Below are 18,808 nucleotides of genomic sequence, written 5' to 3' on the forward strand. Positions count from 1 at the left end.
CTGGTGTTTAGGAGGAAATCCCAGCTTGGCTTGTGTACTGTATACAATGTCCGTAACTCGGCGATAGAGGGGGCGAGAGACAAGCACTGATTGTGGTACTATTTAACCAGTGAAGTGCCGTGTGAAATGTGCGGCAGATAGTCATTCACCTGTGTGTAAGAGTCTGACCGAAACACAGCACACATAGCAGCTGATACAAATTGCTACTTAAAGGGACATGAAACCCAATTTTTTTTCTTTCATGATTTAGAAAGAGCATGTCATTTTAAACAACTTTCTAATTTACTTCTATTATCTAATTTGCTTCATTCTCTTGATATCACTTGCTGAAAAGCATATCTAGATATGCTCAGTAGCTGCTTATTGGTTTCTGCACATATAGGCCTTGTGTGATTGGCTCACACATGTACATTGCTATTTCTTCAACAAAGGATATCTAAAGAATTTAGCAAATTAGATAATATAAGTAAATTGGAAAGTTGTTTAAAATTGCATGCCCTATCTGAATCATGAAAGTTTAATTTTAACTAGACTGTCCCTTTAAGATTAGTGTTTCTTTTACAAATACCTGTATAGATTCCATAGGCCCTTCTCTGTCTTGCTAGACTGTCATGGCCCCCCGAACGTCAGATACAAGTGAGGCAGGCTTGGTGACATCTTGCAGTATGTTTGGTACCAGCTATTGTGAGAGAGAACAAGAAATAAGGGGACGCTAAAGGAAGCAGAAAGAGATTCCCTAGATACATTAAACGTACTAATAAAGTCACATTGTACAAAAGTTATGTAGTATATTGAAAATAAGTGGCGAGGGGAAAAGGTATGACAGTGTTTATTAAATAACAATGTTGTTATAAGATCAAAATTTACATCTAAAATGTGATGCTGGTGTTCTAAAATGAGTCTCGACTTATAAGAATGTGGGACCCGCGTCACTTCCAGTGACGTGACATCAGCTGTTGGAGGTGTGTGGCGCTCACTGCACATGCGCAAAAAGGCCCATCCTCCAAAAATCAGCTGTTGAAGTCTACACAACTGGTCGATGAATTCTATGGGCAGTATACTTCATTGCGCAGGCACACAGAATACCGCACTTGTGCACAGGGCCCGACTCCTCACGCTCAGTTTAATAAACTGCATCAGAGGGTCCATAATTTCTACAGGCGATTTTCCTTCAGTGCGCATGCACACACTGATGTAAACTGGAGGTAAAAAACAAACACAACTATTAAAAATAAAATAAATATGAGAAGCCCAAATATTCAACTTTTACTGTATACGGTGGATTATATTAAACAATTTCATGTACAATGTGATGTGGCCCCACGAAATGTAACGAAATGACACTGTACATGAAATTGTTTAATATAATCCACCGTATACACTAGAAGTTGAAAATTTGGGCTTCTCATATTTATTTTATGTTGAATAGTTGATTTTGTTTTTTACCCCCAATTTACGGCAGTGCGCACATACACACTGAAGGCAAATTGCCTGTAGAAATTATGGACCCTCTGATGCAGTTTATTAAACTGAGCATGAGGATTCGGGCCGTGTGCACATGCGCCGTATTCTGCATGCCTGCGCAATGAAGTATACTGCCCTTAGAATTCCTCGACCCGTTGTGTAGGCTTCAGACTGATTTTAGGAGGATGGGCCTCTTGCACATGCACAGTGAGCGCCAAACACCTCCAACAGCTGATGTCACGTCACCGGAAGTGACGCAGGTCCCACATTTTTATAAGTCAAGACTAATTTTAGAACACCGGCATCAAAGATAGCAATGAATAATATACGCTATTGTATTAATATGCTAGGGGATATAAAACCAACTGTGTTGGATTAATAAAATGCTCAATATGGGAATAGAGAGCATACAGAGCAATAGTTAGTACATCATATATATAATATACAGATCACTGAAAACATAAAATCACTTGCGCAAATAAATGCATAAAATACATACAAGAGCAAAGAGCTAGGCTCGAAAATAAGGATTGTCCCAGAGTAACACTGAGAACTGGAGCCAATCCAATAACGGCTTTATCGGGCTTGGTTTTTGAGGATATCGTGCTTCTCGGTAGCTTGATTATGGAAATTCCAGAGACCGTCCAGACTCACGTGATCAAACCATTGCAAGTATACTTTATAGCCAACCGCCCGAAACCATAGCAAACAGAAGGGACGGATAGGACTGTACGTATAAGGTATCACTAAGCCATTTCCAAATACTACAAGGAACGTTTGTTCTCACAGTTACTCTGGGACATTCCTTATTTTCGAGCCTAGCTCTTTGCTCTTGTATGTATTTTATGCATTCAGTGATCTGTATATTATATATATGATGTACTAACTATTGCTCTGTATGCTCTCTATTCCCATATTGAGCATTTTATTAATCCAACACAGTTGGTTTTATATCCCCTAGCATATTAATACAATAGTGTATATTATTCATTGCTATCTTTGATGCCGGCATCACATTGTAGATGCGCAATGAAGTATACGGCCCATAGAATTCATCGACCAGTTGTGTAGGCTTCAACAGCTGATTTTTGGAGGATGGGCCTTTTGCGCATGCACAATGAGCGCCACACACCTCCAACAGCTGATGTCACGTCATTGGAAGTGACGCGGGTCCCACATTCTTATAAGTCGAGACTCATTTTAGAACACCAGCATCACATTTTAGATGTAAATTTTGATCTTATAACAACATTGTTATTTAATAAACACTGTCATACCTTTTCACCTCGCCACTTATTTACAATATACTACATAACTTTTGTACAATGTGACTTTATTAGTACGTTTAATATATCTAGGGAATCTCTTTCTGCTTCCTTTAGCGCTCCCCTTATTTCTTGTTCTATTTTGCTTTTTTAAGGCAGTGTTTTCGGAGGACTGTTACCTTATAAGGGTTTAGCACAGTTTGAGAAATCCTTGGAGTGTTGTATCTTGAATTCAGTTTTTTACCAGCTATTGTGAGCTCTTGTCCTGTTAGTCTGGGGCTACAGTGTTTCACAGATGGAACAAGCAACTCCTCAATTATCTGAGCTTCTTATTTTGGTCAGTAAAATCTGCACGTGGCACATATCTGCTGCCCATTACATGTGCCCCACCCTACTCTGCCAGGTGCTGCAGTGGGTACATACGTGGCTCAGACTGGCTCCTGCAACTGGAAACTTGTGGGGTGGTGGGGGAGAGAACATAAGGAGGCGGTGGGTTTCCTGGTTACCATCTAACAATCTCAGTGCTTATGACCACAACACAAGACCGCTACATCAGCAGCTCTGCCAGGGCGGAAAAATATTGTGTTCATTTATTTATATACTGTGCGCTTAATGTGGTAATAATAACTTATACACTTTCAAGACACAGAGATACGGTACATGCTTTATACAGGGAAAGTGCTCTGTTTAGGAAGCTTCTGAGATACTCACACTTTTCACAATAAAATATCATGCACATGTCTGTTGGACAAGGGGTTAAATTGCTTAGAAAGATTTTACTACCAGTTTTGAAACTCATTTCTCATATCCTGTAAAATATTAATCACACAACAACCAAATAACTAAGTTCTGCCAGAAATGAAATCACAGCAAACGGCACAGGAAGATATGAAACGTCTGTGGGTAGCAGAGAGAGATGGAGATGGAATTATTTACTGGCAACCGAGCTTGAAATAGAACTCTGTGCTGCTCAATTATTTAGCAAGATTATAGAAAGCCCTGAATAGGTGGAAAGCTTCCATCTTGTTCTTTACAGGATAGGCCTCTAAAGCCTATACTGCCAGCTTGGGACTAATGTGCAGGGGGGCAAGATGCCCACTCAGGTGCCCATTTATCTACCCTGGGCCTGGGATCTGCATTTAGCAGCCGGCACATACTTTAGTACCTAATACTCATTTTAGAAGCAAAGAGGAATTTTTCTGGTCTTACTCATCCTCCAACCACAGAGAGGAAATGCTGACACTCCCAGCTTTCCCCGGGCTTTTTTCTGGCCATCGTGGCACAAGGGTTGGCGACACCTCCAGCACATAATGGAGATCTAGAGCGCTTTGGCTGGGTCGATGGAAAGATCTGATCGTGAGCCATGTTCTAGGAGTTTCTGAGTCATTGAGTGGATATTTAGTAACAGCAACCACTGAGTGAACATTATACATTATACATGCAAAGATATGGGGCTTTAAAATGGGGTAAAAAGCCTGTGAGTTTATAATAGAGAACAAGAGGTCATGCTCTGAAAATTAGTAATGTGTGGTAGCTTTATGAAAAACTCTTATTAGTCAATTGTCTATCCGCAATCTGATGGGTTAAAGCAGTTCTAATTTTTTATTGGTTATTTTTAAAGGGACACTAAACCCATAATTTTTCTTTAATGATTCAGATAGAGCATGTGCTTTTATGCAACTTTCTAATTCAGTCCTATTATCAATTTTTCTTCATTCTTTTGGTATTTTTATTTGAAAAGCAGGAATGAAAACTTAGGAGCCGGCCCATTTTAGGTTCAGCACCTGGCTAGCACTTGCTGATTGGTGGCTAAATGTAATCACCAATCAGCAAGCACTAGCCAGGGTTCTGAACTAAAACTGGATGGGCTACTAAGCTTTCATTACTGCTTTTTCAAATAAAGATACCAAGAGAATGAAGAAAAAATGATAATAGGAGTGAATTAGAAAGTTGCATAAAATTGGGTTTAATATCCCTTTAAGGGGAAGGTTTTGCAGTTTTTCTTTAGATTTGATGGAAAGGAACTTATCTACTCATTTTCTTCCAGGAATATGATAGCAAATCTGCTTGTGCGGCCTGAGCAATAGCGGCAGATCAGCGGCGCACACAGATATAGCTCGGCCTCTTCACTTTATTAAAAGACTGAGTTCCAGTAAGTCAGACCCACATGTAATAGGATAACACATCGTCCAGTGTAGCTAAGTTTATTATAGCAGCAAGGGCTCTTCTAACCATTGGAATCGTTCTCTCATTTGGTAAAATATTAACGAACGTTAGATTGTGGTTAACATTCTTTCACTATTATTCTACAACTTTATTTTCCTAAGAAATTCAGCTTAATGACATTGCGTTTCCGTAGCAACACGTGTTATGTTTAGTTATTTTCGTTTCTGTAAGGTTATTTATGGGGGGAATACCTAGTGAAGTACAATAAATGATGTTAATCATTTATATATTAACCCTTTGGCTGCCAGAGGGGGTGACCGCGTCAATGTACTGCGTCACAACCAATTGCAGCAATTTGCAATGTTTCCTGGCAGCAACAGAGACTGAATTATTTGCAGACTGTGAGGCTGGAGCAGAAACCGAGTTTGTCTTTTTCCAAAGTAATGTGAAACTCCCACATTTGTCTCATAGAGAATGTCCCTGGCACAGGCGCTGATTCATCCTTTTCCAAAGAATTAGACTTTTTCAGTTTTCCACAATTTGTTTTTTTATATTTGAAAATTTCTGGGGGCAAATGAGAAAATACAAAGAGGGTTTTATTATAGAAGGATCTGTGTTAAATCATTAGAGCGTGAATACGTTGTGGTTAATTGTGCGCCAGGCCTGGGGATCAGATACCTGGGGTGATTATACAAAATGTGCAAGCGAAGGGGAAAATCTAGTGCAACAAACTTTTACAGTTTGATGGCAGCTTACAAGTATTACTATGGATAAAGGTAGTGGATACACACCTGCCACCCTGCAGAGATGGCCATTTATCCTGGTTTTAGAAGCTACAGCAATGAGCAGAGCTGCTGTTCAATAGTCCCTGTATCAGGGAGTGAGCAGGCCCGAGCTTGCCCAGCCAGTGTCCTGCTTTATAAGCTGTTGTCTGTTTCAGTGGCATAGTAACCTAACGCCTCTAGGGCATGTAACATAGGACGGACGCTGTGTGGCTGCACTGTGTCACCTTAGCAACGCCCGGGGCACATTAAGCAAAGCTTTGCTGGACTCCTTGGAGGTCAAAGGGTTAAAGATATATAGCAGAAGTTGTACGGAAATATAAATTATAGTGACAGGTGTGGCTATGTAAATGCCACTAAGCTTCCAGTTTCTGTGTGTGGCAGTGACACTCCTCATTCTGCCCATTGTGTGAAAAACATTAATAATTCTAACAATGCATTGTGACCTTTACAAGGGAGTGGGTACCTTGGTCTATTAGCATCTAGAGTGTATAGCAATTATGTTTTCCCATGCCTAGCCTGCCAGTGCCAAGGGTACCTATTTTTGTACTGACAGTGTCTGGCAATACCACTGTAGCCTGATGTACCTCTCTATGCTGACTCCTGCAGACTGGCAGTGCCAGTGGGACTAATATGGGTCCTGGTGCTCCCTATGTTTAGTCTGTGTAATAGTAACTGCCACAAGGTTGGTAGTGCCATGAGTAGACTTAGGCTGGTAGTGCCACATGTAGATTTAGGCTGGTAGTGCCACACGTAGACTTAGGCTGGTAGTGCCATACGTAGACTTAGGCTGGTAGTGCCATACGTAGACTTACACTGGTAGTGCCATACGTAGACTTACGCTGGTAGTGCCATACGTAGACTTACGCTGGTAGTGCAATACGTAGACATAGACTGGTAGTGCCACACGTAGACATAGACTGGTAGTGCCACACGTAGCCATAGGCTGGTAGTGCCACACGTATAAATAGGCTGGTAGTGCCACATGTAGACATAGGCTGGTAGTGCCACAAGTAGACTTACGCTGGTAGTGCCACACGTAGACTTACACTGGTAGTGCCACACGTAGACTTAGGTTGGTAGTGCCATACGTAGACTTACGCTGGTATCGCCATACGTAGACATAGGCTGGTAGTGCCACACGTAGACATAGGCTGGTAGTGCCACACTTAGACCTAGGCTGGTAGTGCCATACGTAGACATAAGCTGGTATTGCCATACGTAGACCAAGGCTGGTAGTGCCACACGTAGACTTACGCTGGTAGTGCCACACGTAGACATAGGCTGGTAGTGCCACACTTAGACCTAGGCTGGTAGTGCCATACGTAGACTTAGGCTGGTAGTGCCACACATAGACTTACGCTGGTAGTGCCACACGTAGACTTAGGCTGGTAGTGCCACACGTATAAATAGGCTGGTAGTGCCATTGTACTACAGTCTGCTTTAGATATGCAGCTCCCATTGTCTTTTTATGGGGTCTGTGTTTACTTAACAGATTATGGGTACAAAGTGCCAGTCTACGTCTTCATTACACTCAGAGTAAAAAGAACATTGATGCCCTGAGATGGGAAAATGAACACATGGCTGACAAATGCTCTTTGGCTCTTTAAAAAAAGTTGAAAGAATGAAATGTGAGAAGTTTAAATGGAGCCCCACAATAGAATGTTATTGGTTCCAGAGGTTCAGCCCCCGTAAAGCTTAACTCATTCACTGCCCTGTGCACTAGGGAAGGAACAGACAAGAGGCGATCAGCTCAGTGCATGGGCTATAAAGATGGGAACATTTTAGAAACTATTTGGTACCCAGTGAATGTAGAAAGTACTCGTTGCTGCCTCTGGGTTTGCTGGTTTTGGGGTTTGTTACTCAGGACTGTAAGTGAAATATCTAAACGAGACTTTCTCGTTGTGAGAACACAAATGCGTTTGGTATTTCTTCATTAGCAACTGGTGATGGTAATAATTATATATAAATGTACAGATATATAACAAGCTACAGGAAAAGCTGAAACCGTTACCCCTCTGATTTAGAGCTTCCGTCATTCTTAATCTCTGTCCATTTGCGCAACTATTCCAAATGGCGCCGCAAATCTTTTCCAGGTCTGGATTTGCTTCAGTTTTATTAAGGAGCATTGTTAGATCTCCTTCTGGTGATGCAGCTCTTTTACAGAGATCTTATTGCTCTTGAGAAATGCAGCTGCTCTCTGCTGAAACGCGTTGAGCTTTTTGGGTATTTTCTTAAACACTGCAAGCTATTTGCTTTATACTCAGTCCTGGTTAATAGCGCAGTGCCATTTTTCAGTGAGTACTTAGTGTCATCCTTTTGCTATACTATACCTCCTCCTGACAGCTCATCTCTGGCTCACACTGGGTGTGAGAGGCAATGCCCTGACGGGCACTATAGTCACACAGGGTGACAGCACAGGCACTATAGTCACACAGGGTGACAGCACAGGCACTATAGTCACACAGGGTGACAGCACGGGCACTATAGTCACACAGGGTGACAGCACAGGCACTATAGTCACACAGGGTGACAGCACGGGCACTATAGTCACACAGGGTGACAGCACGGGCACTATAGTCACACAGGGTGACAGCACGGGCACTATAGTCACACAGGGTGACAGCACGGGCACTATAGTCACACAGGGTGACAGCACGGGCACTATAGTCACACAGGGTGATAGCACGGGCACTATAGTCACACAGGGTGACAGCACAGGCACTATAGTCACACAGGGTGATAGCACGGGCACTATAGTCACACAGGGTGATAGCACGGGCACTATAGTCACACAGGGTGACAGCACAGGCACTATAGTCACACAGGGTGACAGCACAGGCACTATAGTCACACAGGGTGATAGCACGGGCACTATAGTCACACAGGGTGACAGCACGGGCACTATAGTCACACAGGGTGACAGCACGGGCACTATAGTCACACAGGGTGACAGCACAGGCACTATAGTCACACAGGGTGATAGCACGGGCACTATAGTCACACAGGGTGACAGCACAGGCACTATAGTCACACAGGGTGATAGCACGGGCACTATAGTCACACAGGGTGACAGCACGGGCACTATAGCCACACAGGGTGACAGCACGGGCACTATAGTCACACAGGGTGATAGCACGGGCACTATAGTCACACAGGGTGACAGCACAGGCACTATAGTCACACAGGGTGACAGCACAGGCACTATAGTCACACAGGGTGATAGCACGGGCACTATAGTCACACAGGGTGACAGCACAGGCACTATAGTCACACAGGGTGACAGCACAGGCACTATAGTCACACAGGGTGACAGCACAGGCACTATAGTCACACAGGGTGATAGCACGGGCACTATAGTCACACAGGGTGACAGCACAGGCACTATAGTCACACAGGGTGATAGCACGGGCACTATAGTCACACAGGGTGACAGCACAGGCACTATAGTCACACAGGGTGACAGCACAGGCACTATAGTCACACAGGGTGACAGCACGGCACTATAGTCACAAAGGTGACAGCACAAGCACTATAGTCACACAGGGTGATAGCACGGGCACTATAGTCACACAGGGTGATAGCACGGGCACTATAGTCACACAGGGTGACAGCACGGCACTATAGTCACAAAGGTGACAGCACAAGCACTATAGTCACACAGGGTGACAGCATGGGCACTATAGTCACACAGGGTGATAGCACGGGCACTATAGTCACACAGGGTGATAGCACGGGCACTATAGTCACACAGGGTGACAGCACGGCACTATAGTCACAAAGGTGACAGCACAAGCACTATAGTCACACAGGGTGATAGCACGGGCACTATAGTCACACAGGGTGACAGCACAGGCACTATAGTCACACAGGGTGATAGCACGGACACTATAGTCACACAGGGTGACAGCACAGGCACTATAGTCACACAGGGTGACAGCACAGGCACTATAGTCACACAGGGTGATAGCACGGGCACTATAGTCACACAGGGTGACAGCACGGGCACTATAGTCACACAGGGTGATAGCACGGGCACTATAGTCACACAGGGTGACAGCACAAGCACTATAGTCACACAGGGTGATAGCACGGGCACTATAGTCACACAGGGTGACAGCACAAGCACTATAGTCACACAGGTTGATAGCACGGGCACTATAGTCACACAGGGTGACAGCACAAGCACTATAGTCACACAGGGTGATAGCATGGGCACTATAGTCACACAGGGTGACAGCACGGGCACTATAGTCACAAAGGTGACAGCACAAGCACTATAGTCACACAGGGTGACAGCACAAGCACTATAGTCACACAGGGTGATAGCACGGGCACTATAGTCACAAAGGTGACAGCACAAGCACTATAGTCACACAGGGTGACAGCACAAGCACTATAGTCACACAGGGTGACAGCACAAGCACTATAGTCACACAGGGTGACAGCACGGGCACTATAGTCACAAAGGTGACAGCACAAGCACTATAGTCACACAGGGTGACAGCATGGGCACTATAGTCACACAGGGTGACAGCATGGGCACTATAGTCACACAGGATGACAGCACGGGCACTATAGTCACACAGGGTGACAGCACGGGCACTATAGTCACACAGTCTAGTGGTATATTGTGAGTCTCTGCTGCAGGGAGCTTACAGTCTAGTGGTATATTGTGAGTCTTTGCTGCGGGGAGCTTACAGTCTAGTGGTATATTGTGAGTCTCTGCTGCAGGGAGCTTACAGTCTAGTGGTATATTGTGAGTCCCTGCTGCGGGGAGCTTACAGTCTAGTGGTATATTGTGAGTCCCTGCTGCGGGGAGCTTACAGTCTAGTGGTATATTGTGAGTCCCTGCTGCGGGGAGCTTACAGTCTAGTGGTTTATTGTGAGTCTCTGTTGCAGGGAGCTTACAGTCTAGTGGCATATTGTGAGTCCCTGCTGCGGGGAGCTTACAGTCTAGTGGTATATTGTGAGTCCCTGCTGCGGGGAGCTTACAGTCTAGTGGTTTATTGTGAGTCTCTGTTGCAGGGAGCTTACAGTCTAGTGGTATATTGTGAGTCCCTGCTGCGGGGAACTTACAGTCTAGTGGTATATTGTGAGTCCCTGCTGCGGGGAGCTTACAGTCTAGTGGTATATTGTGAGTCTCTGTTGCAGTGAGCTTACAGTCTAGTGGTTTATTGTGAGTCTCTGTTGCAGGGAGCTTACAGTTTAGTGGTTTATTGTGAGTACCTGCTGCAGGGAGCTTACAGTCTAGTAGTGAACCTACAGTTTATCTCATATATAGAGTATTCAGGAAGCTGGCACTAAGGTAGTTTATTTATAACTGGCCCACAGAAGAGAAAAGGTAACGGACTATAAACTACAGGTAAACCTAGGTTATAACATGGGGATGCCCGTTATGAACACTGAAGTTTCTTTATTACTTAAACAACTAATATAATGTCTGTGAATACGGCAGTGCATGTTTAGTGTCCGTTTGAGATCACAAGGTTGTAGTTTGTGGGTACCGGCACCTGTAGGGTTAACTCCTTGGCTGCCAGCCCTGTTCACCTGTAGGGTTAACTCCTAGGCTGCCAGCCCTGTTCACCTGTAGGGTTAACTCCTTGGCTGCCAGCCCTGTTCACCTGTAGGGTTAACTCCTTGGCTGCCAGCCCTGTTCACCTGTAGGGTTAACTCCTTGGCTGCCAGCCCTGTTCACCTTTAGGGTTAACTCCTTGGCTGCCAGCCCTGTTCACCTGTAGGGTTAACTCCTAGGCTGCCAGTGAGATGGAGAGTGCAGAGCTGTCTGGGAGGTTACTCCAGTCCTCCTGTTTTTGTCAGTGAGTTTCCTCTGTGTGTCCCTAATTGCTGAGAGACTGGGCGGTTTCTGTTCTGTGTTGTGTCTGGGCGTGGAGCTGTTACTACAGAGAGGGGGGAGTGAGGCTGGAGAGACGCTGCACTCTTCTCTTCCTACTTGCAAAGCTCAGAGAGAGTCCAGACATCCCTGACCACCACAGGGAGACCCCCCTCCTCTATTTATTGTGTACCTGGGGCTTTCGGTTTGTATAAAGTAGCATGGCAGCATCACCCAGTCGTCCTGCCTCCTCCACCTGGTACTACACCTTTAAGAGGGAGATGCTGTTGGAGCGATCTGATTGGCTGAACGGGCATTCGGAGCAGGAAAGGAAAAACTACCTGTACAAGAAGCTGTGCTGTGTAGGTGGGTTCAGTTAGTGCTGTCTGTCTGCCCTGGGAACTTAACCACTTCAGTGCCACACACGTCAACACCAGAGACAGGGAGGCACATTAACCTCCCCAACCCCAGAGGGAGATTATTAACTACACATTTACAGCCAGGTGCAGCGATTTCAGAGTGAAGAGAGATGCTACTAATTTCATTCATTACCTGAGACAAGTAGATATGCGTTAACCCTTCCACTTCTAGAGGCAGGTACTGGACCGTTACTTTATTCTAATTACTGAGAGAGGAAGACTGATAAGTGCTATTAACCCTTCCCATTAGCTCCTGCAGTAACTGTCTGCTATAGACAGGTAGAACTGGGCTGTGGGCACATATACATACTGATGCTATGTACAGGTAGAATTGTACACACACACACACATACTGATGCTATGTACAGGTAGAATTGTACACACACACACACATACTGATGCTATGTACAGGTAGAATTGTACACACACACACACACATACTGATGCTATGTACAGGTAGAATTGTACACACACACACACATACTGATGCTATGTACAGGTAGAATTGTACACACACACACATACTGATGCTATGTACAGGTAGAATTGTACACACACACATACTGATGCTATGTACAGGTAGAATTGTACACACACACACACATACTGATGCTATGTATAGGTAGAATTGTACACACACACACATACTGATGCTATGTATAGGTAGAATTGTACACACACACACACACATACTGATGCTATGTACAGGTAGAATTGTACACACACACACACATACTGATGCTATGTATAGGTAGAATTGTACACACACACACACACATACTGATGCTATGTACAGGTAGAATTGTACACACACACACACATACTGATGCTATGTACAGGTAGAATTGTACACACACACACATACTGATGCTATGTACAGGTAGAATTGTACACACACACATACTGATGCTATGTACAGGTAGAATTGTACACACACACACACATACTGATGCTATGTATAGGTAGAATTGTACACACACACACATACTGATGCTATGTATAGGTAGAATTGTACACACACACACACACATACTGATGCTATGTACAGGTAGAATTGTACACACACACACACATACTGATGCTATGTATAGGTAGAATTGTACACACACACACACACATACTGATGCTATGTACAGGTAGAATTGTACACACACACACACATACTGATGCTATGTACAGGTAGAATTGTACACACACACACACACACATACTGATGCTATGTACAGGTAGAATTGTACAAACACACATACTGATGCTATGTACAGGTAGAATAGTACACACACACACACACATACTGATGCTATGTACAGGTAGAATTGTACAAACACACACACACACACACATACTGATGCTATGTACAGGTAGAATTGTACACACACACACATACTGATGCTATGTACAGGTAGAATTGTACAAACACACATACTGATGCTATGTACAGGTAGAATTGTACACACACACATACTGATGCTATGTACAGGTAGAATTGTACACACACACACATACTGATGCTATGTACAGGTAGAATTGTACACACACACACACGCATACTGATGCTATGTACAGGTAGAATTGTACATACACACACACACATACTGATGCTATGTACAGGTAGAATTGTACACACACACATACTGATGCTATGTACAGGTAGAATTGTACACACACACACACATACTGATGCTATGTACAGGTAGAATAGCACACACACACACACATACTGATGCTATGTACAGGTAGAATAGCACACACACACACATACTGATGCTATGTACAGGTAGAATTGTACACACACATACACACACACATACTGATGCTATGTACAGGTAGAATTGTACACACACACACACACATACTGATGCTATGTACAGGTAGAATTGTACATACACACACACACATACTGATGCTATGTACAGGTAGAATTGTACACACACACACATACTGATGCTATGTACAGGTAGAATTGTACGCACACACACATACTGATGCTATGTACAGGTAGAATTGTACACACACACACATACTGATGCTATGTACAGGTAGAATTGTACGCACACACACATACTGATGCTATGTACAGGTAGAATTGTACACACACACATACTGATGCTATGTACAGGTAGAATTGTACACACACACACACACATACTGATGCTATGTACAGGTAGAATTGTACATACACACACACATACTGATGCTATGTACAGGTAGAATTGTACATACACACACATACTGATGCTATGTACAGGTAGAATTGTACACACACACACATACTGATGCTATGTACAGGTAGAATTGTACGCACACACACATACTGATGCTATGTACAGGTAGAATAGCACACACACACACACACATACTGATGCTATGTATAGGTAGAATTGTACACACACACACACACATACTGATGCTATGTACAGGTAGAATTGTACACACACACATACTGATGCTATGTACAGGTAGAATTGTACACACACACATACTGATGCTATGTACAGGTAGAATTGTACACACACACATACTGATGCTATGTACAGGTAGAATTGTACACACACACACACACATACTGATGCTATGTACAGGTAGAATTGTACACACACACACATACTGATGCTATGTACAGGTAGAATTGTACACACACACACATACTGATGCTATGTACAGGTAGAATTGTACACACACACATACTGATGCTATGTACAGGTAGAATTGTACACACACACACATACTGATGCTATGTACAGGTAGAATTGTACACACACACACATACTGATGCTATGTACAGGTAGAATTGTACACACACACATACTGATGCTATGTACAGGTAGAATTGTACACACACACACACATACTGATGCTATGTATAGGTAGAATTGTACACACACACACACATACTGATGCTATGTATAGGTAGAATTGTACACACACACACACACATACTGATGCTATGTACAGGTAGAATTGTACACACACACACACTGATGCTATGTACAGGTAGAATTGTACACACACACACACACACATACTGATGCTATGTACAGGTAGAATTGTACAAACACACATACTGATGCTATGTACAGGTAGAATAGTACACACACACACACACATACTGATGCTATGTACAGGTAGAATTGTACAAACACACACACACACACACATACTGATTCTATGTACAGGTAGAATTGTACAAACACACATACTGATGCTATGTACAGGTAGAATTGTACACACACACATACTGATGCTATGTACAGGTAGAATTGTACACACACACACATACTGATGCTATGTACAGGTAGAATTGTACACACACACACACGCATACTGATGCTATGTACAGGTAGAATTGTACATACACACACACACATACTGATGCTATGTACAGGTAGAATTGTACACACACACATACTGATGCTATGTACAGGTAGAATTGTACACACACACACACATACTGATGCTATGTACAGGTAGAATAGCACACACACACACATACTGATGCTATGTACAGGTAGAATAGCACACACACACACATACTGATGCTATGTACAGGTAGAATTGTACACACACATACACACACACATACTGATGCTATGTACAGGTAGAATTGTACACACACACACACACATACTGATGCTATGTACAGGTAGAATTGTACATACACACACACACATACTGATGCTATGTACAGGTAGAATTGTACACACACACATACTGATGCTATGTACAGGTAGAATTGTACGCACACACACATACTGATGCTATGTACAGGTAGAATTGTACACACACACATACTGATGCTATGTACAGGTAGAATTGTACACACACACACACACATACTGATGCTATGTACAGGTAGAATTGTACATACACACACACATACTGATGCTATGTACAGGTAGAATTGTACATACACACACATACTGATGCTATGTACAGGTAGAATTGTACACACACACACATACTGATGCTATGTACAGGTAGAATTGTACGCACACACACATACTGATGCTATGTACAGGTAGAATAGCACACACACACACACACATACTGATGCTATGTATAGGTAGAATTGTACACACACACACACACATACTGATGCTATGTACAGGTAGAATTGTACACACACACATACTGATGCTATGTACAGGTAGAATTGTACACACACACATACTGATGCTATGTACAGGTAGAATTGTACACACACACATACTGATGCTATGTACAGGTAGAATTGTACACACACACACACACATACTGATGCTATGTACAGGTAGAATTGTACACACACACACATACTGATGCTATGTACAGGTAGAATTGTACACACACACACACACATACTGATGCTATGTACAGGTAGAATTGTACACACACACATACTGATGCTATGTACAGGTAGAATTGTACACACACACATACTGATGCTATGTACAGGTAGAATTGTACACACACACATACTGATGCTATGTACAGGTAGAATTGTACACACACACACATAATGATGCTATGTACAGGTAGAATTGTACACACACACACACATACTGATGCTATTTACAGGTAGAATTGTACACACACACACATAATGATGCTATGTACAGGTAGAATTGTACGCACACACACACATACTGATGCTATGTACAGGTAGAATTGTACACACACACATACTGATGCTATGTACAGGTAGAATTGTACACACACACACACATAGCTATGTACAGGTAGAATTGTACACACACACACATACTGATGCTATGTACAGGTAGAATTGTACGCACACACACACATACTGATGCTATGTACAGGTAGAATAGCACACACACACACATACTGATGCTATGTACAGGTAGAATAGCACACACACACACATACTGATGCTATGTACAGGTAGAATAGCACACACACACACATACTGATGCTATGTACAGGTAGAATTGTACACACACATACACACACACATACTGATGCTATGTACAGGTAGAATTGTACATACACACACACATACTGATGCTATGTACAGGTAGAATTGTACACACACACACACATACTGATGCTATGTACAGGTAGAATTGTACGCACACACACATACTGATGCTATGTACAGGTAGAATTGTACACACACACATACTGATGCTATGTACAGGTAGAATTGTACACACACACACACACACACATACTGATGCTATGTACAGGTAGAATTGTACACACACACACATACTGATGCTATGTACAGGTAGAATTGTACACACACACACACACACATACTGATGCTATGTACAGGTAGAATTGTACAAACACACACACATACTGATGCTATGTACAGGTAGAATTGTACATACACACACATACTGATGCTATGTACAGGTAGAATTGTACATACACACACACATACTGATGCTATGTACAGGTAGAATTGTACATACACACACACATACTGATGCTATGTACAGGTAGAATTGTACGCACACACACATACTGATGATATGTACAGGTAGAATTGTACACACACACACATACTGATGCTATGTACAGGTAGAATTGTACACACACACACACACACATACTGATGCTATGTACAGGTAGAATTGTACACACACACATACTGATGCTATGTACAGGTAGAAATTGTACACACACACACATACTGATGCTATGTACAGGTAGAATTTTACACACACACATACTGATGCTATGTACAGGTAGAATTGTACACACACACATACTGATGCTATGTACAGGTAGAATTGTACACACACACACATACTGATGCTATGTACAGGTAGAATTGTACGCACACACACATACTGATGCTATGTACAGGTAGAATTGTACACACACACATACTGATGCTATGTACAGGTAGAATTGTACACACACACACACACATACTGATGCTATGTACAGGTAGAATTGTACACACACACATACTGATGCTATGTACAGGTAGAATTGTACACACACACATACTGATGCTATGTACAGGTAGAATTGTACACACACACACACATACTGATGCTATGTACAGGTAGAATTGTACACACACACACACATATGATGCTATGTACAGGTAGAATAGTACACACACACACACATACTGATGCTATGTACAGGTAGAATTGTACGCACACACACACATACTGATGCTATGTACAGGTAGAATTGTACACACACACACATACTGATGCTATGTACAGGTAGAATTGTACACACACCACATACTGATGCTATGTACAGGTAGAATTGTACACACACACACACATACTGATGCTATTTACAGGTAGAATTGTACACACACACACATAATGATGCTATGTACAGGTAGAATTGTACGCACACACACAATACTGATGCTATGTACAGGTAGAATTGTACACACACACACTACAGAGCTATGTACAGGTAGAATTGTACACACACACACATACTGATGCTATGTACAGGTAGAATTGTACGCACACACACACATACTGATGCTATGTACAGGTAGAATTGTACACACACACATACTGATGCTATGTACAGGTAGAATTGTACACACACACACACACATACTGATGCTATGTACAGGTAGAATTGTACACACACACACACACATACTGATGCCTATGTACAGGTAGAATTGTACACACACACACACATACTGATGCTATGTACAGGTAGAATTGTACACACACACACATACTGATGCTATGTACAGTAGAATTGTACACACACACACACACATACTGATGCTATGTACAGTAGAATTGTACACACACACACACACATACTGATGCTATGTACAGGTAGAATTGTACACACACACACACATACTGATGCTATGTACAGGTAGAATTGTACACACACACACATACTGATGCTATGTACAGGTAGAATTGTACA

The 18,808-nt window shown here is 42.7% G+C and overlaps 1 protein-coding gene across 16 annotated transcripts in view; it reads left to right on the top strand.

Moving 5' to 3' along the window:
- The window catches only part of PLEC (plectin), a 476,113-nt gene that overhangs the window by 249,357 nt on the left and 207,948 nt on the right, over positions 1–18,808 (top strand). For 2 of the 16 annotated variants that reach the window (XM_053715468.1, XM_053715470.1), the window contains exon 1: positions 11,717–11,876. The exons of the other annotated variants lie outside the window; for them this stretch is intronic. In XM_053715468.1, coding sequence (XP_053571443.1) covers positions 11,732–11,876 — 145 coding nt within the window. In that variant the 5' untranslated portion in view covers positions 11,717–11,731. Of the gene's footprint in view, positions 1–11,716; positions 11,877–18,808 lie in introns of those variants that run through there. 16 annotated transcript variants of the gene reach the window in all.

This window comes from Bombina bombina, chromosome 5 (assembly GCF_027579735.1).
Source record: "Bombina bombina isolate aBomBom1 chromosome 5, aBomBom1.pri, whole genome shotgun sequence".
NCBI classification, from domain to species: Eukaryota; Metazoa; Chordata; class Amphibia; order Anura; family Bombinatoridae; genus Bombina; species Bombina bombina.